This window comes from Micropterus dolomieu, linkage group LG21 (genome assembly GCF_021292245.1).
Source record: "Micropterus dolomieu isolate WLL.071019.BEF.003 ecotype Adirondacks linkage group LG21, ASM2129224v1, whole genome shotgun sequence".
NCBI lineage: Eukaryota > Metazoa > Chordata > Actinopteri > Centrarchiformes > Centrarchidae > Micropterus > Micropterus dolomieu.
This window is the reverse complement of record NC_060170.1, coordinates 22556954-22581356: the sequence shown is the minus strand read 5'-3', so window position 1 is coordinate 22581356 and position 24403 is coordinate 22556954. Positions and strand designations below refer to the sequence as shown.

General features: G+C 39.1%; 4 protein-coding genes across 6 annotated transcripts in view; 2 read left to right on the top strand and 2 right to left on the bottom strand.

Moving 5' to 3' along the window:
• Positions 1-27: 27 nt before the first annotated feature.
• On the bottom strand, positions 28-7896 carry mob1a (MOB kinase activator 1A). Its single transcript, XM_046034665.1, has 6 exons — positions 7728-7896; positions 6813-6979; positions 5663-5756; positions 4562-4695; positions 3034-3197; positions 28-2092 (listed from the first exon to the last, which is right to left on the bottom strand). Exons 1-6 carry the CDS (start codon positions 7739-7741, stop codon positions 2015-2017), a joined length of 651 nt encoding a protein of 216 aa, XP_045890621.1. The 5' UTR covers positions 7742-7896; the 3' UTR covers positions 28-2014.
• A 1242-nt stretch (positions 7897-9138) lies between these two features.
• mthfd2 (methylenetetrahydrofolate dehydrogenase (NADP+ dependent) 2, methenyltetrahydrofolate cyclohydrolase) lies at positions 9139-13425 on the top strand. The gene is made up of 8 exons (XM_046034664.1): positions 9139-9326; positions 11151-11335; positions 11457-11579; positions 11908-12060; positions 12150-12257; positions 12350-12442; positions 12558-12683; positions 12781-13425. Exons 1-8 carry the CDS (start codon positions 9247-9249, stop codon positions 12927-12929), a joined length of 1017 nt encoding a protein of 338 aa, XP_045890620.1. The 5' UTR covers positions 9139-9246; the 3' UTR covers positions 12930-13425.
• A 2304-nt stretch (positions 13426-15729) lies between these two features.
• Positions 15730-18593, top strand: arl6ip4 (ADP-ribosylation factor-like 6 interacting protein 4). Its single transcript, XM_046033909.1, has 5 exons — positions 15730-16009; positions 16096-16416; positions 17435-17552; positions 17808-17877; positions 17967-18593. The coding sequence occupies exons 1-5, from the start codon at positions 15847-15849 to the stop codon at positions 18021-18023; spliced, it is 729 nt and encodes a 242-aa protein (XP_045889865.1). The 5' UTR covers positions 15730-15846; the 3' UTR covers positions 18024-18593.
• A 98-nt stretch (positions 18594-18691) lies between these two features.
• The window catches only part of LOC123959698 (membrane-associated phosphatidylinositol transfer protein 2-like), a 57951-nt gene continuing 52239 nt past the window's right edge, over positions 18692-24403 (bottom strand). For all 3 annotated transcript variants that reach the window (XM_046033908.1, XM_046033906.1, XM_046033907.1), the window contains 4 exons: positions 23281-23430; positions 22971-23151; positions 22629-22757; positions 18692-22369 (listed from right to left, as the gene is read on the bottom strand). In XM_046033908.1, the coding sequence (XP_045889864.1) occupies positions 22001-22369; positions 22629-22757; positions 22971-23151; positions 23281-23430 (829 nt within the window). In that variant the 3' untranslated portion in view covers positions 18692-22000. The remainder of the gene's footprint in view (positions 22370-22628; positions 22758-22970; positions 23152-23280; positions 23431-24403) is intronic.

Sequence of the window (24403 nt, the reverse complement as noted above, 5' to 3'; positions counted from 1 at the left end):
AAATGTAAAATGAAAATAAACACAGCATTGACCTTTCAGTGTTTATTGAGTTCTACCAATACTGTTATATCAGACATTTTCACTTTTGTAAGGCACACTTTTGTTCTAATAAAACACTGATTTTATTTACATCAAATGTTCGGACGCAGTACGTACATCCTCACACCTCCTCCAGGCCAAAATGACCACCCAATGATTGGACCATTGTTGTAAATATATAAAACTTTTAATTCATTTCAAAGCCCTTATTTGAAAATGTAAAGTCAACCATTTATTTTACAATGTAATATGAAATGCAACTCCATGCCAGAAGTTTTTTTTAAAAAAGCAATACATTTAAAAAGAAAAATGTGACCAGCTTAAAAAAAAGGATTAGTTATATATTCAAATAACATCTTTAAAATAACTCTGTCTTGCAAACTATATTGATATGCCTGTAAATTATTAACTTAATGGTTGCTGGCTTGATTTTTCCTCACAAGCAACTGTAGGGCATAAAAGTGGATAAATTGTAGTTAAAGTGAATACGTCATGTTTTTTTCACATTGTTGAAAGGCTTTCAATTTCTTAAAAAGCGGTACATTAATAAAATGAGTGTTCATTTTGCACCCAATCACATTGGTTTGTTCCTGGTGATGGTGACAAGTTATCTAACAGCTCTTAATTGGATACATGATTGTCTGATATGAATTTAGGTCCAAAAATGAAGAAGGTTATTGACCAATTCCCTTGCTCAAAAGTTTGCCAGACAAAACATTCATGAGGAATACTAGCTGCATTCGTTTGTGGAAGGATGGCAGTACAAACAGCCCCGCTGTTGTTGCCAGACTTAAGCGCAGGAAATGACCATGGCACATGCACCAAGATTAACAGAGACAATGTGGTAAAACTACGTATATCTTATGCCACTCATCATTGTTGTGCACAGGTGCAAGTTTGTTTTTTTTCAATCCAGGGAGGCAAATATTTAGTAAAGTACCAGCATTAAAAGATCAAATACGCAGGGTTCCACAATGAATCTGCACCACAGAAATGAACTTAAATGACAGTAAAACCAAAAATTCACATTAGACTATTTTTGCTGACAGGATGATTTCTACTATAAAACTACGTTATGAGACCATGATTATAAAAGCTTTAAATGGCTATTAAAAATACTTATCAAGCAGATTAATTGTAGCCCTGTAAGCACCATATCTCGCATTTTACTTTAGTTAAGAAAATAGCTGAAAAATGTGCTAAACACAATATTGCATGACCAAACTGAAACATCTAGGATGCAGTCGATGGTGGTGCCTTTTGTGGGGCAAGAACAAAGGCATTTCACAATTGTCTATCACTGCATGTCAAGGAACATGTCATCAGGAAGCAGGTTAGCTTACGTGGGTTATCAGATACACAACCAGCTTGTGACAGAGAGCTATATACCGGTAGATGACAGCTTTTGTACGGTCCTCACACGTCCACCAAAACGCCTGCTTCATGTCACTACTTTTGCCATCTTTCACACTACAGACATTGAAAAAAAAAAACAAAAAGCTAAGATTGGGATATTTGGTTAGTCACCGTAATTTCAATAGCTAAAAGTTAACAGAAAATACATTGCCTATTAATAACTACAACGTGTTTAGACAATCAAAAGTCTATACCAACTTCTGAAAGAGAAAAAAAAAAACAACCTGGTTTTCACTTTAACTTCCAAATGTCCTTGGTCCAATATAACATTCAGTAGGTTGCTCTGACAGAGTCGTTAACCACAGTCCTGTGAAAAAATATTCTTTCTACACTACACAATTTAAATGATCTTGAGTGGCAAAATGGAACAAATGCCTCAAAGACAGTATAAAAAAACCAGAAGGAATAAAAGGAAAATGTACAGTACAAACATTTGGGAAATGAAAAGAAGAAGGCACAGATTTTAAGAGTTGAGACTAGAAGTCGTAGAGGTAGCAGAGGCAACAGAGAGGGAGCAAAGGAGAAAAAGAAAAAAAAAGGGAAATGTGTGATGAAATGTCTATCTGTCCTTGGATCCAAGCTTCTCGATCAAGTCCTGCAGGGGAGCAAGCTCTCGCCTGTCGATAAGGTTGAACTCCTACGGGGGAAAAAAACATTTAAAATCAGATTGATTATTTAAGTTTGTTTAAATTTGTAAATTAAAACAGCCTGCATGACAACTTATCGCAGCCTAGAGTGCTGTGGTCCTGTATAAAAATAGGACAAGTTGCAGTAGCATGTTTAAAGGCCCTAATACAATACTTAACACTCAATGCAGTTAAAATACAATACGGTATGTTAGTGTAACTAAGTACTTCAGATTGAATTTAATTTATCACGCTTAAAATCATCCTGACATGTCAAATTCTCCTAAGCCCCTGCTGGGTTCATCTGTTGTTTCAAGTAATGACTTTGGCTTTCATGCACAAGTGCCTGTTATAAAAAAAGCCATGTAGACTTTGTTAAACATGATAGGACTGTTGCACATAGAGCCTCAATGCTTAAATAATAATTGGCATCTGGCATAGACAAGACTGGGCATCACAGGATGTTGTGTATGATGTATGAAACAAGAGATTAACATGTCTTGTTATCTTGCACAGAGGGAGAGCGGTTTGTTCATTTCAATGCTGGATCCATATCGAGCTACTATAACTAAAGTGTAACTTGTAAAAGGTCTCATCAGCTGCTCCCGAGCTGATCAAGGAGCAGCATTTAAAAGGTTCAGGTTTGACTGGTTTGCACACTGTCTGCACATTTTGTATTCTGTAAGGTTGTTGTCATCTTGTGGATACTTTTACCAGTATGACTGCTTTTAGTCACACTTGAGCCATATAGAAAATGTCACAGACATGTTACTAGTTCCTCAGCAGGCAGATTGCAAAGGAAGCTTTTATACAAAAATGACTCGGTACTCCTTTTCAACAACATACCAAAATGACAACAACATGCTAAATTGGCATATATGGAATCCAGTCTGAATGGGGCTTCAGATACACGGCAGTGATTAGACCCCACATTGTAGCAAGATAATCTCACCTGAACAAAGAAAATGAAGTGCTTGAAGGAGGTGTTGAGGTGGGCCTCCTCCTGCAGCTGCATCACAGAGTCAAAATGTTGGTGGTAGATGTGAGCGTAAACCCTGAACAGACGCTTCAGGATGGTTTTGGCCACAGACATGAAGTTCTTCGGAAAGGGAACTCCTGTGGGACAGAAGGTGGTGGAAAATGCTAATGTCAAGAGAAGAACGTGCACGGTTTAAACCTCTTCCACTAAGCCTTTTCAACCTACATCATAGTGAGACTAAAGTTTATTAAGGTGCTGTACTTTCAGCTCATTTGCCTCATCAAAGTTGACACAAATTTACAAATAAAATGTACACGGCATGCATGGTGGAGATACAGCACAGTCGGACAGTTTTACCTGGACAGTGTCATTTTTGTGCAACGTTTCCTTTGAAATGAAACAATGTCTATCAGATTTAAAGCTTACTTTCAGTTTTATTATGATGTTGGAAATCTCACATAAAATGGACAGTGTGAGAACTGTAGACCTTTTATACGCTGTCCTCCAATGTCAGGGGACCAAATGATTTTCGACTACATAAACAAAGTCAAAACCTTTGGCATTTTGTAGCAAATATTTTGCCGGATATCTCTGTCTGACATCTATTACCCACAGACTGCAGTCACCTTCACTTCATAACACACTGTTATTTTTATTTTATTTTGCATTTATTTAACCAGGTAGGCCAGTCGAGAACAGATTCGCATATACAACGGTGATCTGGTCAAGATGAAGCAAAGTCGTGCAGTCAAACATGTAGTTTCCTATGATCAGTTGGACTAAAGTCAGGTGACTGACATCACGCCGTCAGGATCATTGTCCTTCTGCACATGGGGGACTATCTACAAGAAGTGATGTGTGTCCTACACAATCTTCAGGATGTGATCCCCTTTAAATATCTGAAATCAGCTCATTAATCACATAATCATTGTTTCATTCCAAATCTAATACGCCAAAGACAAGTCAAAACAATCAAATACATATCACTGTCCTAATCCTTTCAGCTCTGGAAGTGCACAGCCTAAGAACCTGTAGCGACAGGTTTACTGTCTTGTCTTTGTACTTGATGAGTCAAACATGGATTGTACACATTTCCTCGAAGAAAATACACTGTCTATGTTCACCAGAGCAGAACATATACCGGCATATCAAATGACAAACCTATGAGAGTCCAGACTGATGGACAATGAAAGAAGGAAAGAAAGCACACAAAGTAAACTTAACTCCCAAAGGGTAAAAGTTAGGAAAAGAGAACTTGCCTGAGGAAAGGTAATATCAAAATTAAATAATGTATGTAGTCGCTTGGTCTACTGGAGAACAATGTGACTACAGCCTGTTTGGTGATGTTTGGAGATGAGCTCTACTGACAGAAAAGCTGCTGGATGATTCAGAGGTACGTAATACACTTTTGCAAAAAGGTGAAACTACAACTAAAATCATCACAGAAAAGTTTGTTTGCCAAACTGCTGAAAATGATAAATCTTTCCTGATCAAACCTCACCTATCTTGGAGGGGAAAAGTGTCTCATCGTCCAGTTGATCCTGCACCCAGGTCATCAGGTAGTCGATGTACTTGGGCGCGGAGCATTTGATAGGCTTCTTAATATTGGTGCCATCAGCCCAGTGATACTCATATCTACAAAGAAAGAACAAAATAAATCGGCATCTTCAATAGTTAGACGTACGTAGGAGAGATGGAGGCTCTACATGACATGCACTCATTCTGCCTTTCTGTCAGGACATGAAATTATCATTGGGTAGTAGATAAGCTAAAAAAAAAAAACAAAAAGGAGAGCAGCAGGGGGAAATGCAAAAGTATGCTATGATGGAGGCTATGTCAACAGGAAGTGAACCCCGGCCTCTTCCTCCTGATTAAGAGACTGAACACAGACAGACTTGGCAGGAGAGGGGATAGAGGAAGTGCCAAATCTAGATAGCTTCTACAGGGACCACATGCAAAGTTTAATTCCTGTTTTCCTCATGTGATAATTCAGGTGACGTATTTCAATTTAAATTACTTTAACTGTCTCAACCATTCAAAACCTGAATTTAAAAAAATATATTCATCATGGCTAGAACACTAAAACAAGTAAGGAGTGTTTCTCATAGCTCTTAAACACAGTAACATGCAATCCCTAAATATTGTTAAATCCTGGTTCTCTTCTGTTAGTAATGCTTGACTGCCTTTCATAACAAATGTTTTGTAAAATCATATTACTGAAGGAGTGTTATGAAGGCCTGTACCACTGTTCATGTTTTCAAATGTTCTTCAAAGTGCTCGAGCTTTGTGTGATGCATCTCGTGTCTCGGCCAACTCATGTGAAGTTTCCCGTTTCCAAAAATGCATACATCAGACTAAACGCTTCCCTTGTTTCAATGACACTTGTCGAATTACATTTAGCCAATTTTGACAGGTTCACTCCATACAGAAAGGAACATTTTAGCTAAGATTATATGTTACATGTTAAATTACATGCATATATAACACCTTTACAAATCTTTAAGTAAACCTTCTGACTAAAATTAGAAAAAATAAACTATTGGAAGCCCTGTACTCAAAAAACAGCTGCATGCATTAAAAAAAGGACACTGTTGGCGGTTACCTTGGTCCCGCAGACATAACAGAGCAGCTGGTCTCAGTGCAGAACTCAGTAATGGTGCCATACAGCATGTTGATCTGGTTGAAGAAATCTACCGCTGGAAGAAAGGGTTCATTTTAAGAAATGTTCATGCTCGTAACAATAAACTAAAGAGTGTCTGTGTGATAGTCTGTGACCTGCATTTTTAGAAAAGTTTCTACTGCCATAAATTAGTGTTTAGTAAGGAATCTAGTGGTTTTCTCTCAATGTAGAATTAATGATGTGAAATGTTATATATGACCACATTTTTGCATTTCCTGTGTGTTTGCTGCATTCTTATACAGATAACAGGATTCTTATCCAAACCATATTACCAACAATATTTTTTCCAGCCTTTATTTTTTTGTTTCAAATAATTCTGTTGTTACCACTGCTTACTTCACAAACAGTCTTAATTAGTTATTTAATTGCACCAATATCTGGCATTTTTCGGCCAATACCTCCACTCACAAGGCCGGTATACAAAAAGTATCTGCAGACACATCTGCAGGCAGCCTTGGTCAGTGTGACTGCTGTGGAACGATGTTAGCGCTCCCCCTTGTGAGTCATGGGATGGTGGTGAAAAAGTGAATTTTGAGCCCTAACTTTCCTCAGCCACCATCGCCTTTGTAAATGTTAACACGTCTCCCATCTTAAAAGGTGGTAAAACTAATCTAAAACATTACTGGCTAGTGTTAAATATATATTGGTATACTGCGGAGAATCAAACTGTACCCCTTTCTCCCTTAAACACTAGTCATGTTCTACATCAGATCCCAAGGTATTTTTCTATTTCATTAATTTAATAAAATCCATCTATAACAACATGTTACTGGCTAAGATAACCATGTATATTAGATTATACTCTGTATGGTAAACTTTTCTTTGTTTTGATATCAGCCATTGGCCGTCCTGCTCACTAAATGTCATCATCGGCCATTGAAAAACCTCATATCAGTCAACCATTAACCTTAATCTTAATTGTGTGTGTGTTGGACCATACTTTTCTTCTTTTACCATTTGGTGATGTGTTCAACCTCTGTACAAGCATACTTTAAGTTGAGAAATGTAAAATGTTAGTTTCTGCACCAAGTGATGTTTTCTATAAATAGGTTTGCTGTATTCATCAACTCACTGTTGACAGCAATCCACTCATTGAGATCCTCTCCCTCAGGCAACATGACAGCCTGTCTCAAGTTTCCACTGCCCAGGGTTGCCTCAGCGTGTTTCAGCAGCTCATACTGGTGGGAGCCCTCTGGGATGTTCTTCTTCGGCTTGAAGGTCTTGGATGAGCGACTGCCACTGGAAGGAAACAAACGTGCAGCTAAGCAACTGTCTGTACTGTGACATTATTAAAGGCTGTGTGGGAGTAGATGCTCCCCTTGGGCCTTCACATGTGAGAATCCTTCCTGTCTGGTATGCGCGATCAGCAGCTGCTGCAGGAAGACATTATGGTGAACATCTATGAACGTGATGCTCAAGCGATACTCGCTGACACATCCGTCATGCTACCATGTTTTGGCTGGTTTTCAGCGTGACAGACGCATGAATGTGCAATCTGTGTAATGTAAACTTGGTGCAACAGACAGGAAATGCGACCGTATCACACGGTCACTGTAAACAACGCAACACTTAATTACATTGCTCGACGTTTTAGCAACGTCGGATAGCAAAGCTGTGGATTATTACTAATACATGTCTAGTCTTATCTGAATAACTACATTGAAACGTGAAAATCTTGCAGTGAATCACCAGGATAGCAAAGTTACAACATTGTAAAAAAAATAAAAAAAAAGTTGTAGTTGTCGAGAGCTGGGAACCTAAAAATAAACACAGCTCACAGACAATGTTACGTCGACGAATGATAACCATATGTAAGAAAATGCAGTTTAAGTGGACTACAGTGCAGTTATTTAGTTGGTTTGTTTTCTGTAACGGTGTCTTATTTTTGACACCAGTTCCTTCCCTTGGAGGAACTTCGTAGAAGCGTAGCTAACGTTAACCGCAAGCTCGGGCTGAAACTCAGCAAGCGACAGCTAACTTTACTTACAACAGGAAGCTCATCTTGGCGGAGCAGTCGTCGGAGAGCCTCGATTACAACTCCTAACTCTGGTTTAGTGGACAGAAATTAGTCTTAAAACCAGACACTTGGAACCGCTTCTCAGCGATGCCTGCTAACACTTAGGCTAACATGAACTGCACCCAGAGTGGCTCTTCCTCTATCGGCTCTCTGTAGCAGCCCGATGGGCAGACTGTCGCCCCCTGCCGGCAGCATGTCGCTACTACAACTCTCCACATGGGGCTGTAACTAAATCTATAATTTTGGGTCAGACAATATACCATTTAGCTAATTTAATCTAGGAACATTCAGACATACATTTTTTTCATACTGAAACCACCGTTGTAATATGTATTCTTGCAACAAAAAACAGAATGTTTTTGATGTAAGTGCTTCTGAGCCCAAATCTATTCATAGTCTGGGAGCAACTCTATGGATAAATACCCTTAAAACTTCCATTAATAGCCCAGGTTTTTATTTGCTTAAATCAGTGAACTCCCGCTGCTTATATTTGGGACAGGTGTCTTCCTTACTATGCTGGTAAATCTGAATGAATAGCACTTTCGTGCTTGTTGCATTGTTTCCTTAAAATGAACTAAACAATTGAATTGTGGAGAATCTAACTGATCTAAAGATATAGCATGTCCACATAGACAACGTTTATATTGGTATGCACAATCTAAGCATCTTAGAACTAGCTCAAGGAGGTGACCCAGTGGGCTTTAAGGGGTTTTATACATACAAAGAACTTCCCTAAAAACCAGACCAGGCTTCTAATTGAGACGTGCCTTTATTTGTCAAAACGTGTGGCCACACCAGGCCAGTAAAAGTAACGGGCGTCTAAGACAGAAGTTTTGAACCTGAATGTTTTTACTTTTGACACTTCAAGTATATTTTGCTGACAGTATTTCTGTACTTATGCTTAAGTAAAATATCTGAATAATTCTCAGACTCTTAGTATCTCCAAACAATTAAGTACTTGTACTCATTGTACAATACAATTCTGATTTGTACTTTACTTGAGCATTTCAATTTAATCGACCTAAACTTCACTACTAGTAAGATACATTTAAGAGAGATATATTGTTCTTTTTATACCTCTGCATTTATTTTTACAAGTAACGTTACTTGGATTAAAAATGAAAATTTTACTGTCTGCACAATAACTAGTTTTACTTTATTAAAGTATTTTAAGCTGATAACATTTAAAATACATTTTACTTGTTGTTTTTTTTACAACTGATAGAATATTAAATGAAAATGTACTTTTGTTATTTGACTCAGATCTTCCTTCCTCCTTTGGGCACAGCTGATTTCGTTGGAAACAGTATTATCTTTGCTTTAGAGGCGTGGCAGCAGATAACTGTGACGCAGGGACCATGCGTAAAGGGGGAAGGGCTTTAAGGTCTGCCCCTCTTCCTCCTTCACAGACTCATCGCTCTGTCAGCCCTGTGGCGGTGCTGTGTTTCGTAACGAGCCGTGGTGTCTCTTCTCCTCTCAGCCGGTCAGAATGGCAGCGGTCAGGACTCTCAGGAAACTGTGCCAACACTCCCAGCATCAAGTCTGTAAACTGCACCTGTCTGCCTCGAGGTGAGTGCGAACACCAGCTCTGAAACCTGGTTTAGTTTGGGTTACCTTTAACACCACTTTTACTACATGTTCGGCGCCCTTCTGTCCAAAATGTTAAGATCCGTCACTTTAATACATTTATTTATTGGCCGGTCTTCTGTACATGTTGTGTGTACATGGATCAGGTCGTGCGTTTTATCATTATTTGAGCTAAATGTCCGCTGTTGGTCTAATTTTGGTGCGCCCCTAGTGTCATGCCGGTAACATTGCAGGGACGGGCTGGCTGATGAAATCGGTCTGAGTGCTTGCACCCTTTGGCTTCAGGAGCCAGGTTTCAGCTGGAGACCGGAGTGTGGGTCTGACGCACACAATGAGGAGAGATGCATATGCATTAAGGCCATTGTGTCCTGGAACAAGCAATCATTTTAAATAGCAGAAATAACTGATGGTAAATCGTCTCCGGGAGGACGTGCCATCATACAGATGGGAAATTAGCAGCCTGTGCAGGTAATGTTATTGATTTGAAACCTGCTGAGTGCAGCATGACTGAGATAGATGTAATGAACTAATGTTGCACACATGCCTTAACAATTCAAACCTCGTGTGGCCCCTGCTCATGATCTGCAGCTCCAGAGGCACATGATAAATAATTTGAAACCTATGCAATGCATTAGTTATTGCCATATATCACACCATAGATACAACTTTAAATTCTTCATACATTAGATCTCGTAGAATCATATTATTTTGAGACAACAGCAAGGCTCTTTTATTTACATAAAACGTTTTCTTACACATATACTCTACAGGCAATTAACGTGAAGTAACGTGAACCAAAGAGTATAAAGAGACAACTCTCTGAGGTAGGTCTCACTTAACAAGGGCTATTCAACATGGCTATGCGGCCATACATTTGAAAAGAGGGGTTTCCTCTTCAGTAGACCGGCTTTGTATTTAAACTTGTATGAGGTTGAAAAGCAGTTTGCTGCCCTGTAATCTTGACACCTTTTCTCTGGGACCTGGTTGCTCCATGGCCTCACCCCCATTTTGCCCAAAGATGTAATACTTTTCTGTGAGGTTTAATTAGTTTTGGCAGGGTAAAAGGGAAGTTACATCACTGTGGATGGCTCATTACTCCTCAGTTATTAGTTACAATTCTCTGTTGTTATATAATAGATAACCGTTTTCCCGCTTTTGAAGTTTGGACAAAGCAGCAGGAAAGTTCAACCCAGTTCGGGTTTTCAGTTTTGACCATCAGATGCCTCTAACTGGACTTGGCTCGGATAAAGCTGCCCTCCTTTGAGTTCTACCAATTTACACCATCTCTGAGATTTAAAATACTGTAACACTTATATAGCATATGGCACCGGCAGGTGGAGACATGCTGTGTCTAATTTTAGAGGCTTGAATTGGTGCTTGTCCAGGCTGAATGGTTGAGATTGATTACAGGTTTCTGGTGACAAAACTGAGCCCTGTTTAATGGCAATCGAAGAAACCATGTCCAGTAGAAAGGGTTTGCATTAGTACAGTAAAGATTATTCATAAAGAATGTCAAATTATTATCCTAGTTTACTTTCTTTATATAGTTTTAATTACTTTTTTGTAACATGGGATCATATTAAATAAGACAATTTTCAATAAAGCTCACTTTGACATATGTACTAAACAAGTATGTAATTTATTGAAACAATAATTAATAGTGAATAAAATAGTTAATTGCACTAGATTGAGTGACAAATTTACTTAATTTCTTTGTCTGAATAACAGCAGAATCACAGCTTGTTATAATGTAAGTTGTTGACTGTTTGCCTTCTGACTCCGTTGTTTTTACTTGCCAACTCTCAGACAGGAGGCGGTGGTCATCTCAGGAAAGAAACTAGCACGGCAGATTCGGGAGGAGGCCCGGGTCGACGTGGAGAAATGGGTTTCGGCTGGCCACAGGAGACCCCATCTGAGTGTGGTTCTGGTAGGAGACAACCCAGCCAGTCACTCCTACGTCCTGAATAAGACTCGAGCTGCAGCTGATGTCGGTAAGAAAAAACACCCACAGTCCTCTTACGTACGTGTAAACACAATTGTTCTACGATAAAATAACTAAAGAGCAAATGCTGGCCTATGATTTTAGTTGTTTTTCACTTCATCCTCCCACAGGAATCTCTAGTGAGACAATTCTCAAGCATTCAGACATCAGTGAGGAGGAGTTATTGGACCTGATCTACAAACTCAACACAGACCATTGTGTGGACGGCCTGCTGGTCCAGCTGCCTTTGCCAGGTACAGAGAAACTAGAACAGTGCAATATAAAGTTTGACGATGAGTTTAGAGAATCATACATTGGTGCAGTGGCTGCTTTGTGCCATGGTATGTGTGTGTGACATCGCTGATATGACAACCAAGTGCAAGTATCAGTCAGGGTGTGTTGGCAGCACATTATATTACATATATATTATACACAACCTGCACACTCTCACTGTTAGGATTTTCTTTTATTGGTAAAGGCGAAACACCTATATATGCTTAAATAAGTTGCTTTTGAAACCTTGAACCAAACCTTTGAGATCTAGTTGTCCTTGACTGCAACTTGTCTTATGTTTTCTGACAGACCACATTGATGAGCGCACAATCTGTAACGCTGTTTCCCCTGCGAAGGACGTGGACGGCTTCCACGTAGTCAATGTGGGTCGCATGTGCCTGGATCAGTCCACCATGCTTCCTGCCACCCCCTGGGGAGTCTGGGAAATTATTAAACGCACAGGTAACAGGAGTGACCACTTGCTTCCTCTTGGGGCTGAAATGCTGCTCAACAAACCATCTAAACTAACTATCCGGATCCTCGTCTCCCAGGTATTCCTACTCTTGGGAAGAATGTTGTGGTCGCAGGACGCTCCAAGAATGTGGGCATGCCCATTGCCATGTTACTGCATACAGACGGCCGTCATGAGAGGCCTGGAGGTTGGTTATAGTGCATGTGGGTTTATCTGTGTGTTTAAAGACAAGAGGGTTTAAGTATATGGTATAAGTACTAAAAGTTATTTTTGTTGCAGGTGACGCAACGGTCACCATTTCTCACCGTTACACTCCAAAGGAGCAACTTCGCCAACACACTAAAATCGCTGATATCATCGTGGCTGCTGCAGGTTTGTGTCACTACTTGTTTTCCTGTATCTGACCTGTTTACATCTGGTGTTTCTTTAGCAGATATTTATTTCCTGTTGTCTAACTGTACTGTGTATGTGTTAACTGAACTATCAGGGATTCCAAACCTCATTACCGCCGACATGATCAAAGAGGGAGCCGCGGTGATTGACGTCGGAATTAACAGAGTGCAGGACCCAGTCACTGGAAAGAGCAGACTGGTTGGGGATGTGGATTTTGAAGGTAAGGGTGGACGGCGAGCACGACTGTATGTTTCTGCATGGACGTCCTTGGTGTCTTTGGTTTCTGTAACGTTGTTCCTTTTTCTGTCTATACTCAGGCGTGAGGCAGAAGGCGGGCTTCATCACACCAGTACCTGGAGGTGTGGGACCCATGACTGTGGCAATGCTCATGAAGAACACTATCAAAGCAGCGAAGAACGTTCTGCTGTTCCCCCCAGAGAGGGTCCGCATGGCAGCTGCGTCCTAATGGGCCGAAGAAAAGCAACAGTGACACATTCCAGCCCCTTCAACACCGCCACCCCAATCATTTTTTACTTGGAGCGACCCGACGAGCTCCCTTTGCACACGGACTGGAAAGATGATAGCTTTAAGGCTCTCTTCCCGCTGACAGCCCAGCCAGTCCAGCCATTTGAGACTGTTACATTCACTCATGCAGCTGTGTGTTTAATGTAACAGGGTTTTTAAAGTATTTATCATTTGTGATGTATTTCTGTGGAGTTTTGGAGTTTTAAGGAATCTTGAAAGATTGTTTTTTTTTATTACTTACAGTGACAGACTATTTAAACAATAAATGGAAGTAGAATATTTCACTCGAAGCTAGTAAGCAGTTAATGCAGAGCAAGTGAGCCTAACGTGAGGGCTAACGTCATCAGGAACAAGTGTGTTTATCAATATACAAGCTTTAAAGATTCACAATTGCCTTTTGTAAAAACGTTTAAATAAATATTAAGAATATGTTCTCACATTGGTGCTTTCTGTACACAGATGGTCTCTTCCTTTACAGTGAAGAACACTGACCACGATTTTGTACTCTCATTACAGTATCAGATTCACGTTAATGCGCTTGTTCCAAATATAACTCACTTCTCAGGCAGTATCATTAAAAGGAAACTGCCTCTTAGCAGCGATATTAAATAACCACTTATTCCTGTCTTCACCCTCTCATCCAACTTTCTGTATTTGGCATGACAAAGACATCATAACCACCACAGATCTCTGAGTCTGGGGTCTCTCAGCCAGATATGAACGTTCTGGGTCTCACTTTTTATACTTTCTTCATACCAGGCGTTTTATTTTACACCAATATCACAACTCACTTTCTCTTTACACCTCTTTAAAAAATCATTCCCCACATTTATATCTTGCCATTCCTTTAACTCACTGACCCAACTTTACATGACACGGGAGCAAGAGACTGGGACAACAATACTCAATGATCAATGTGACCTGAAAAACCCTTCACACACAAAGGGTCAGATTCTCCCACAGAGACTTTATGTAATTTGTTGATAAGACCTGGTGGCCTTTTTTTAAGGTTATCTTAATGTTGTCCTCATTCAACCTGATGATAAGTAGCTGAGCTGGCCCCTAAAATTATTTTTCTTCCTTTCATTTTTTCTTTCGGTGCTATGGGAGGTATCGCAGGTTTTTAGGGAGGACCTATTGGGGGCACCAGGTGGTGTGGTTTGTGTGGGGTCATTGAGTTCACAGGTTTTTCTTTGGAGCTCTACATGAGATTAAATACATTGGATGGGCCTGTGCAGTGTGCTGAATTTGACTTTCCTTGCCTAATTGAAGATATTAAAAGCAGAAGGAAGATTAAGGGGACATCTTTATATGTTATGTATTTTGCATACAAAACAACCAAATGAGCTGGTAAGGTAACATTGCTGTTTGAGATCCCTTTAAACAAAGCAATGCCCCTTGTGATCTGTTATTACAGGGTATGCCCTTAGTGTGGTGAATGAAAGAGTTCCTTATCACATTGTATAAGTTTAAGGATTTAAGAAATGAAAGTATCCAGTATTTTACAAATCATATCATTAAAATAAAAAGACATAAAAAATAACAAATGCTTTTGTCCTTTTTCTTCTTATGAACTCAACAATAAAATGCTGCCTACATGTTAATGCATCTGTAATAATAATCCAATGAGATAACACTCATAAAGAGGCCATTCTGCATGAGTATGTTTACTTTTCACACTTTTCTGATAATACTTCTGTACTTTCATTTGTAGTTTACATTTACAAAATTATTACGTGTAACAAAGTAAATGTACACAATTGTATTGATACTTTTATTAAGTAATTCTGAGTACTTTACTTCTTACCCTTGATAAAAAAAATCTAAGTGGTAACCAGTAGTGAAAGAAGTAAGTAGATATTTTAGTTAAATAATAGTAGCTTTACCACAGTGTATAAATACACAGTGTAAGTCATGCATTCAAAATGTTACTTAAGTAGCAATACTTACATCATAAAGTTTTAGCATTAAAAACATACTTAAAGAACAAAAAGTAAAAATATTCATTATGCAGAATGGCCCATTTCAGAAGAAGGTATATTATATTATTTAATTAACAAATACATTAACATGTATATGACCTTAATGCTGCAGCTGGTAAGCGTGGTTCTGCTGGTTCTACTATATACGCTGCTGGGTAGCTTGTAAATTACACCAAGGGATAGTAGTCTTAGTAGTAGTCAATAGTCTTATCTTAACCTACAATAATACATCATAACTTACTGGTTGATTATATTTTGTATTATTAATTTGAATTTGCAAAGTAACTACTTACTAAAATAAAATAAAAATAAATGTAGTGGAGAATGTTTGGCTCTTGAATGTAGAAATAGATGTATAAATTAGTAGAAAATGGAATATACTCAGTACCTCATAATTGTACAATACTTGAGTATACGTACTTAGTTACTCCACTGGGCATCTTGAAAACGTGTTGATGTGTTGGGTGACTAAAGCAGTGGTTCTCAAACGATTTCACGTCAAGGATCCCTAAACTGGCACAATTTAGACCAAGGACCCCCATTTAATAAGCTTTTGTTCAAGGATCGCCGATCTGATAGGATTTTGGCTTTTAGATGTTTTTTTACAGAAATAGTCATAATTCTGTCATTGTGTTACTTATGAATTAAATCATAGTGAAAAAAATCCCCTTTTTGCTGGGGTCCCCCTGGAACTCCCCCAAACCACTGAACTAAAGTAGGAACTAGGAACCTTACTAATGTCTTTCCCGCCGCAGACGGAAGGGATTTGAAGACGAGCGCACTTCCGTAAACGACTTCTATGGCTGCAGCAACACACTGGCTCCGTTTATATGATCTCCAGCCAGGTGTGTTTACCCTCGATTTGTTGCCTCTGTGATGGATCGCAGCAGATCAGCTGACAGAGCTGGCAGAGAGAAAAAACACGAGAAGAAGAAGAAACGGAGACGCTCCTCTTCTTCTTCTTCTTCATCGTCATCGTCTTCCTCATCCAGCAGCCGGAGTCGAAGCAGATCAAAGAAAGCATCGTACAAGAGTCGAGGTTGGGAGTTTAAAAATTAAATTAGCACGCTTTGAAACCAACGGAAGTCTTATTATCAAAGAACACCTTCTCTGTTTCTCCCTCAGATGTGAAAACACAAAGGAAGAAGCGCAGAAGAAGCTCCTCTTCTTCTTCTTCGTCCACTTCTTCATCATCGTCGTCTTCATCCTCGTCGAGCGATGAGAAGACAAAAAGGAGGAAAAGCAAAGCCAAGAAAAAGAAGCCCAAGAAGAAAAAGGCGAAGCTGAAGAAACAGAGGAAAAAGGAAAAGAAGAAGAAAGAGAAGCTGAAGAAGAAGGAGAAGAAGAAAGCAGGGGTGGCGTTGTCCAGTCCTCCAGCAGCAGAGAAACCTCCATCTTTCCTGGAGGTGTGGCAGAGTGATGAGGGGGCAGTGGAGCTCGGGCCTGGTGGGTCATAACATTACTTATGTCTTTGTAATTTTACAGTATCACACATTTGAATACACCATTGGCTGTTTTTTAAATGAGGTAGAAGAAGAAGTAATTAGGCAAAAATAACAAACTTTCTGGCTTCTCCCTGTGCTTCTTTTCTCTGTTTTATATCACTATAAACTGAATTTCAATGAGTTTTGGACTCCTTAGGTTTTCCTAAAACCTAAGACATTCCCCGGACATTTTCAAGTCTAAACGATTCATTAATAATTAAAATAATAGTTGCTGATAGAACAGATCAAAGACTGTTCATGGTATATGGACTTGTACAGAATATCACAGTATCAATAAACACATCCATTTTATTAGGTACACCTGTACAGTCTAATGCAAACCAATACAACAGTTTTGCAGTAAAGTCAACTTTTATTATGCTTATAATGTTCAGTTTTTGTTGACACTGTCATGGAGGCGTTAGTGATGATGTTGTACGGGACTCCATTATATTCAGAGGTGTTTCTAATATCCCTCCCTTATCATGTTTGTAAAAAGGGAAGGAATAAAAAACTTCAGTATAATGTAGTCCAATACAAAACCACCTTTAACTATGACCTCAGTAATAAACATTGCATTTCCACATTTCAAAAAATGTAAACAAGCTGAATATTTATCAGATTCGTAAAGATATTTGTTATGGCTGAGCTGTTGTCTCGGACTGCTTTAGGTTGTACAGGTGTACCTAATTAATGGACCACTGACTGTACATCATGAGATAGAAATCTTTGGGAATTCAATAGAGAAACTGTTGACAAATAATATAACCAGAGAGTAATGTCTGTTTTTGGCTAATTGAGCAAATTAAATCCCTGAACATTTAACATACTTTCAGACAAAAATGTATTTCCAATATTGCCCGCAGTACCTAATACCACACAACCACATATTTCAAAACAAGAATTAACCATTGTTGGTCAGAAATTTCCCAAAGCATACAAATCATATTATGTGCATTGTAACCTCTTTTCCTCTGCAGTGATGACCGATGAACAGAAGGCCCGACTCTCCACTAAGAGGCCCCTCACCAAAGAGGAGTACGAGGCCAGGCAGAGCGTGATCCGCAGGGTGGTGGACCCAGAAACAGGACGCACCAGGTAAGCCAGAGCTACAGAGTAAATGCTACTAGTTTACAATCTACAACAGGTGAGTGTAAAAGAGCAGTTAACATTCACAGGATGATCAAACACTCTACTTCCTTCACAGAAGCGCTATAACATTTTAGGTGGTTGCTATTGTAAGGTGCACACACAGGCTTTTACACAAATTTACTAACAAACTGTTGTATAATGAGCTCTAGAGCTCAGGATTTTATATGCTAAAAATGCTAACGTCTGTGTGTTTGTTTCCAGATTGGTGAGAGGAGAAGGAGAGATCATAGAGGAGATAGTCAGTCGAGAAAAACACAAAGACATCAACAAGGTACAAGAGAAAGTTTCGGTTAGAACTTTGTGAAATAAAACATAAGAGTTTCCCTTTTATCTAACAGCGAACTTCCATTCATCCCATAGCAAGCCACCAAGGGAGATGGGAATGCTTTCCAGAGGAAACTGGGAATCAACAAGTAGAAGATGCTGTGATCTGCTGCAGGAGTGGAGCCTCAATAAGCTGAATTTTATATGATGATATAATGAACAGTTGCCTGTGATTTAACCGTATGGGGGTGAAGGTACAGAATTATCAGGGCATGTACTTTTGATGTACACTAATGATTTTAATCCAGGTCAAAACCAGTATCTCCTATTGATTTGCCTTATTAAATCTATGCTGATAACAGAGGAGATATAAAAAGAAGCAGATGAGTTAGTGAGCCACTTGAATGTTTTGAGTCAACTGACATCTGCAAAAAAAGACCTATGTGAGGAAGATGTCCCAAATAGTTTGCACATACGATGTACGTTTACGCTGATTTATTTTGTAAATCATTATTTTATAATTATTTTCCTGAATGCACTGCAAGTCAGTTTTTGTACAACGATATGAAGAAGAGATACAACTGTTAAGTATCCTGCTTCTGCAAACATTTTTTTTAGTTTGGCTACATACTCTACACCCACTCATCAATGTCTTCCCACCTTTACATCTCACATTTTGTTTCTTTTTGGTTCTCTGAATAAATCTGCATTCGAGTAAACTGCCATGAATTCTCCTACATTTGAATAATCCCCGTTCTTTGAAGAGACTATCCTTGTCGTTGAGCTGAACCATGTGAAAAAAGGCCAAAATTACTTAGTAGTTCTTTATATGTTCTTTATACACTGTACATAAAAACACAAGTGAATGGATAAAATGAAGTTATCCAAACCTACAAGATACACACGCTGTACAATGAAAATATTTACCAAGGTATGTTGTTTGTGTGTGTATATACAGCCTATGAACGTTAACTGTTGGCGTAACAGTTGTGGCATTGCATTAACCCAGGGAACAGAGCTTGAGACAGTGATGGATTGCCTAATTTTGGTGAAATATGTCAAATATATTTCTCCTTTCACATTTCCTTTAAAGTGAAAACAAGCCAAAGCCTTTTAAGAAAATATGGCCTTTTCCTATTTCCACAAAGTAAAGTCTACATAAACAGTCTTATCTTTTTCCGTTAAGTCAATTCGGGAGTGAGCAGCATTCTTTTAGGCCTCGCAACACAATGCTCAATGTAAGGCAGAAAAGGGAAATGTAAGGCCTCTGGTAATGCGTGTGTCAGTAGCAGAATCAAAGCGATTGTCTGCCCAGAGGTATCCAAACTTCACAGATAACTTGCTGCTACTTCTTTATATTCTCTGGATTTTAATATCAAAGCGATTCAGATCTCTGAGGACGGGAATATGGTCGAGTAGATGCCGACTTTAGTTGAATGCATGTTTTCCAGCGTTCCCTGTACTTTTTTTGTATTTATTATCAATACACAGTCAGCCATTCTTTAATCAGCAGCTTTTGAAAGAGTTGTATATATGGCTTCAAGATGAATCTCTGAAATGGTCAAAATGCAGAGGGACAGTAGTAAAGTATGTAATTACACTTTTCTTCACCAGAATAGCTGGAAACAGTACTGAAGGTTAGAAGGTAAGAAGGTTACGGGTACTTATGCATTGGGATGTACACTCGGTTATCTAGAATGAAGTCTACCCCCATCTATACAAAAGGGGTGAACAAAATATTAAAAACACCTCCCAGTATTACACAGTACAATTCTACAGTACCACAGATTAAAGCCTCAAAAATGACCATCAAGTTAAACCTCTGTAAAACAGTTCAAACTAAAACTGAACATTATAACCTTCACAAAAGGTGAATGTGTTGCACGTCTGCATTATTTGTTTTTAGAGAGGTGGACCTAATAAACTTGCAGCTGATTTCTGGGTCACTAAATGTAAGTGACTTTATCCTGTATGTGCTGGAATGGAAACATCAAAGAAAGTTAAGACCGAGCATGTCTGTCCACAGGAGAAACCCTACTGTAATATTCCACACCATTATCAAGTCGATGGCACTTTCTTGTGAAAACTCTCTACTTTTTTAAAAATGGACTACAAATGTTGCATGTGTGCCTGTGCTAAGTGCTAAGATGTGTTCAGATTCCCCCTGCAATTTGACATCTGTAGAATGTGTGCGTGTTGAACTGATTGTCAACGCACTGTGACATTCCCTCAACAGTCTGTTTGATCTTGTGGTGTGGTTGTGTAATATTGCACTCTTCCCATTACATTTTAGTCCATATTGGTCCATTGCACTCAGCTGTATACTGTACATGCCTAGTAGAGGGACAAATAAACATCCTTTAAATGAATAAATCACACATTTTTACCCATTTCAGAAATAAATGGCGAAAAAAAAAAATAAAGCAAGTCTTAGCTCCGTGTTCCTACTTCTGACAGCATATTGTACAGAATTTACAATTTGCAGATTATTCTCCCTCTAAAGGAGCAGCAGAACAGAGAAAAGAGACCTTAACCTAAGGAGGATTATCTATGAGCACATTCAACGCCTCATTTACAGCTTAGAGATAACCAGAATGAAGCCATATCCCAAATTTCCAAAATAGATAATAACAAAACGTACAATATATGACACAAGATAGCAGTTCTCTTGATACAATTCTGGTGATCTGCAAGATAAAATAATAAAAATACAATACTGTGCCAGGCAAATACCTCTTTTGAGTTTTGGCTGCTGCAACTGAAGTTTGAAGGAGAAAAGAACACAGCTAAAGTAATTTTAAAACACATTTTGTTCACAAAATCAATATATTTTAAAATATCTATCATCTTAAATAGCAATAATTATGACGATCAATCAATAAAGTGTATCCTGAATGAGGTGGAGAAAAGAAGACACTTGAAACTGGTCTTCAGTGGACCAGATACCAGATCTGCACTGTAATATAACAATTATGTACAATGCCTTGTGAAGGCATTCAACTACAAACTGCACAATCTGTTCCATTTTTACACAGGAGACCGTCAGCATTTCTTCTCTGTTCATGTACAGTATATCATTCTATACTGTTTACTTTGGCACATTAACCATACAGTAGGAGTTTTCCCTTTAGCTGGGTCATACATTACAGATTCAAGAAGGTACAGCAGTGCAGTATGGTGAGATGTAATGAAATGCTATAAAAACCCAGGAAGCTGCAACCATAATTAAAGGGTAATTTCGCAGTTTGCTTCATGCGACATTTGGATGGTTCTTTGGTCTGAGGGACGACTAGAAAACAAGCAAAACTGGACTGTAATGGTTTGGTGAAACGTTTTTTAGTAAATGCTGTTTGTACATGCTATAGAAGTACCTCTTGATCAAATAATTTCAAGTTGGCCTACCGAATCACACATTTAAAAAAAAAAGTTGAGAAATTATGCTTTTCCTAAAAAATTCGAACAAACATTTTGGGTAAATGTTCATGTTTTTTTGGTCACACCGAGAAAAGAAATACATTCAATCCAGTTTTACCTGATTCTCAGCTCTGCTCCCAGACGTGAACATATCAGATTTTATCACATAAAAAGGACATAGCTTTAAAACTATTAGACACAAAGTTGCTCTCTATAGTAATTGTGCTTGCAGTAGCAACAGTAGTCAGTTACAGTGCAGTATCAGCACTTGGACCTGATACAGGCTGTCTGTAACCACTTTGTGTTGTTTGTATACAGCATGGGGTTGCTTGTATGTGTACCCATCTCCAATCTAAAAGCCTGTTGTAGGAGGAAACCTTGTATTCAAGGCTGATAAATATTTACTAAACAGTAGAAACAGTCAGGATTCCTTCAGTATAAGCTATATCTATTTGTATGCATGTTCCTGTTTCAGGAAGATGCTTCTTGAAATGCCTGTTGAGTTGTGTGTGTCTGTTTTATAATAAATATAGCCAGAGCTTCTGTCCATAAATGTGTTGAGTGAGACTGGCGTTTGTTTTATAAAGAGTGGTTAGTAGCACCTGTTATTTTCATTGTGGTATTTACCCATCAGGTGCAAGCCAACTGTTTCATTTATCTTTGTCAAGAGTCTCTTCCTCAGCACTGTCTTTTCAAGTGAAATTGTCTCCCTATTCTCATTTGGGGCTGAGAACGCCTGGTTCCAGCTTGGTGCTGCTGCTGCGGCCCCAGCAGCTGGCTGTGATGCTCATGCTGCGCTGTGCTGCTCCCTGGCTGTAGCTGTGAGCGCTCTCCAGCCGCTCACCATCTGATTGGCTCTGCGTGCGTTCTGGCCTGTTGTGTATGCTGCCTGTCGGGGAGCTGGGGGCTGGTTGGGAGGAGATGGTGCGCAGCAGGTGGTTCCTTTTCCTCAGGAAGTCACTGTTCGCACCCAAGCCGAAGCTGCCTTTACGTAGCACCATCCGTGCAGTGCTGGACTTAGCCGGCCGAGAACGGTGGTTGTATTCCAGCTGGGACAAATGAGCTGCATATCCCTCTGTTATGAACTGTTGAGAGGACCAGAGCAGAGCCATACTGTCAGCAACAAAGAATCTGAGATTCTGGTTCAGTTAATTAATATTTTTTCATTCAGTTAAATTAGTTATTCATTAGAGTGACAGTATTAGACCCAGCCAGTGTAAATCATTCTCATCAGGGTTTGGGTATTTACTTTAGAGTCCTTTAAATAAGTAAAAGGGATATTAATTTGAAAAACAAGATCAATTCCTGAAGTTATACGTAAAAAAAAAAAAAATCAAACTGTACCTGGCACTGGTGCTGCATCTTCTTAGAGGGTCTGCCGACAATGAATATTTGGGAGGAGGGGAGGCCAATGGAGGTGTAGACTGAGATGTCTTTGGTTGATCCATAGCCGGCGAAAATCTTCATGTGAGCCTACAATCAGTCAAATGAACAAGAGCGCTGTTTGGCACTGTGTATTTTTCTAAAGTTAATAATGATAATACAATTGCAGCACTGTAGCTTTTGTTTTCTTCTAAAAATACATTCCTTATTAATTCCACAAAGCTTACAACTACACATACACAAACTGTGGTACATATAAAACTGCACCCCCCCCCCCCAGTCCTCCCTTCCTCCCAGTCTGACCTCGGTCAGGGTCTTGAGGAAGTTGGCCTTGTGTCTGAGTGGGTCGTGGACCAGGCCATCACAGAAGCAGACAATGCCATGAGGGAAGTTGTGTTGAGACAACCAAGCAACTACCCGCTGCTTCTGCATGTCTGGTCGTCCTGTCACATAGATGATCAAATAGCCCAAATCCTGCCAGTGCCTGCAATGTGGAGGATCAGAAGAACAGATTTAAGACATAAATAACAATGGCACATGCAAACATGCTGCAGCCTGAAAAAGACTCTTGTTTTAAATCCAAGAAAACAGAAAAAGAAGAGCAGCTAGATACCTGACAACATCAACTGCTCCTGCCCGCACTTTGGGATCACTGCCCATGATTGACACACTGGCGGCAAATGACCCGTCGATGCTGAATACCACAAACTCTGTGCCACGTGGGATAATTGTTAGGTAGCTGTCTGCAAATGTGTGGTCGCCCCTGGGGAATGAAAAGAACAACAGAAAGTAAGAAAATGGAGAAAGACGAAGACCAAGTGAAAATGTTCTCTTGACTTTTCCCTTGAGGATTCTTTTAACTAACAACAGTTGAACATATAAAACAGTTATCATGTTGGGGACACAGAACGTTTATACAACATAACAACAGCAGCACGTGAATACAAGACCAACAAAACCTCTAAATCCAGACAAATCCTGGGGGGAAATGTTAGCACAATATTGGCTAGACAAGACATATTTTAGATGTTATTTTGATCTAATTTGTTTTACATTTAAGGTATTAAAAATAATTTACTAAATCAATCACAAACAAGGTATTTGAGGGTTTGGCACCTTTCTATTTTGATGTATGAATATGATATTTGTCCATAATTAGAACTAGATTAGCCAAATAAGATACACTATATGGACAAAAGTACATATTACACCTACCGGAGCTTTTATGGCCCATTCTAAATCCATAGGCATTAATATGGATATAACAGCTTCCACATCTGGCTGTCTATTGGAATTTTTTTACCCATTCATCCAGAAGAGCATTTGTGAGGTCTGAGGCTTACAGTGGGTACGGAAAGTATTCAGACCCCTTTAAATTTTTCACTCTTTGTTTCATTGCAGCCATTTTCCAAAAATCAAAAAAGTTCATTTTATTTCTCAGTAATGTACACTCAGCACCCCATCTTGACAGAAAAAAACAGAAATGTAGAAATTTTTGCAAATTTATTAAAAAAGAAAAACTGAAATATCACATGGTCATAAGTATTCAGACCCTTTGCTGTGACACTCATATTTAACTCAGGTGCTGTCTATTTCTTCTGATCATCCTTGAGATGGTTCTACACCTTCATTTGAGTCCAGCTGTGTTTGATTATACTGATTGGACTTGATTAGGAAAGCCACACACCTGTCTATATAAGACCTTACAGCTCACAGTGCATGTCAGAGCAAATGAG

Bases quoted from the DNA above. Each gene is read 5' to 3' on its own strand.
- mob1a (XM_046034665.1), bottom strand. The intron at 5,757-6,812 runs GTGAGTTGATGA...CCTTTCTTCCAG, and splicing joins TGAGTGGATTGCTGTCAACA to CGGTAGATTTCTTCAACCAG. The intron at 2,093-3,033 runs GTGAGATTATCT...TTTCCCCCGTAG, and splicing joins ACTTCATTTTCTTTGTTCAG to GAGTTCAACCTTATCGACAG.
- mthfd2 (XM_046034664.1), top strand. From the start codon at position 9,247: ATGGCAGCGGTCAGGACTCTCAGGAAACTGTGCCAACACTCCCAGCAT. The intron at 12,061-12,149 runs GTAACAGGAGTG...CTCGTCTCCCAG, and splicing joins GGAAATTATTAAACGCACAG to GTATTCCTACTCTTGGGAAG. The intron at 12,443-12,557 runs GTTTGTGTCACT...CTGAACTATCAG, and splicing joins TATCATCGTGGCTGCTGCAG to GGATTCCAAACCTCATTACC.
- arl6ip4 (XM_046033909.1), top strand. From the start codon at position 15,847: ATGGATCGCAGCAGATCAGCTGACAGAGCTGGCAGAGAGAAAAAACAC. The intron at 16,010-16,095 runs GTTGGGAGTTTA...TTTCTCCCTCAG, and splicing joins AGCATCGTACAAGAGTCGAG to ATGTGAAAACACAAAGGAAG. The intron at 17,553-17,807 runs GTAAGCCAGAGC...GTTTGTTTCCAG, and splicing joins CCAGAAACAGGACGCACCAG to ATTGGTGAGAGGAGAAGGAG.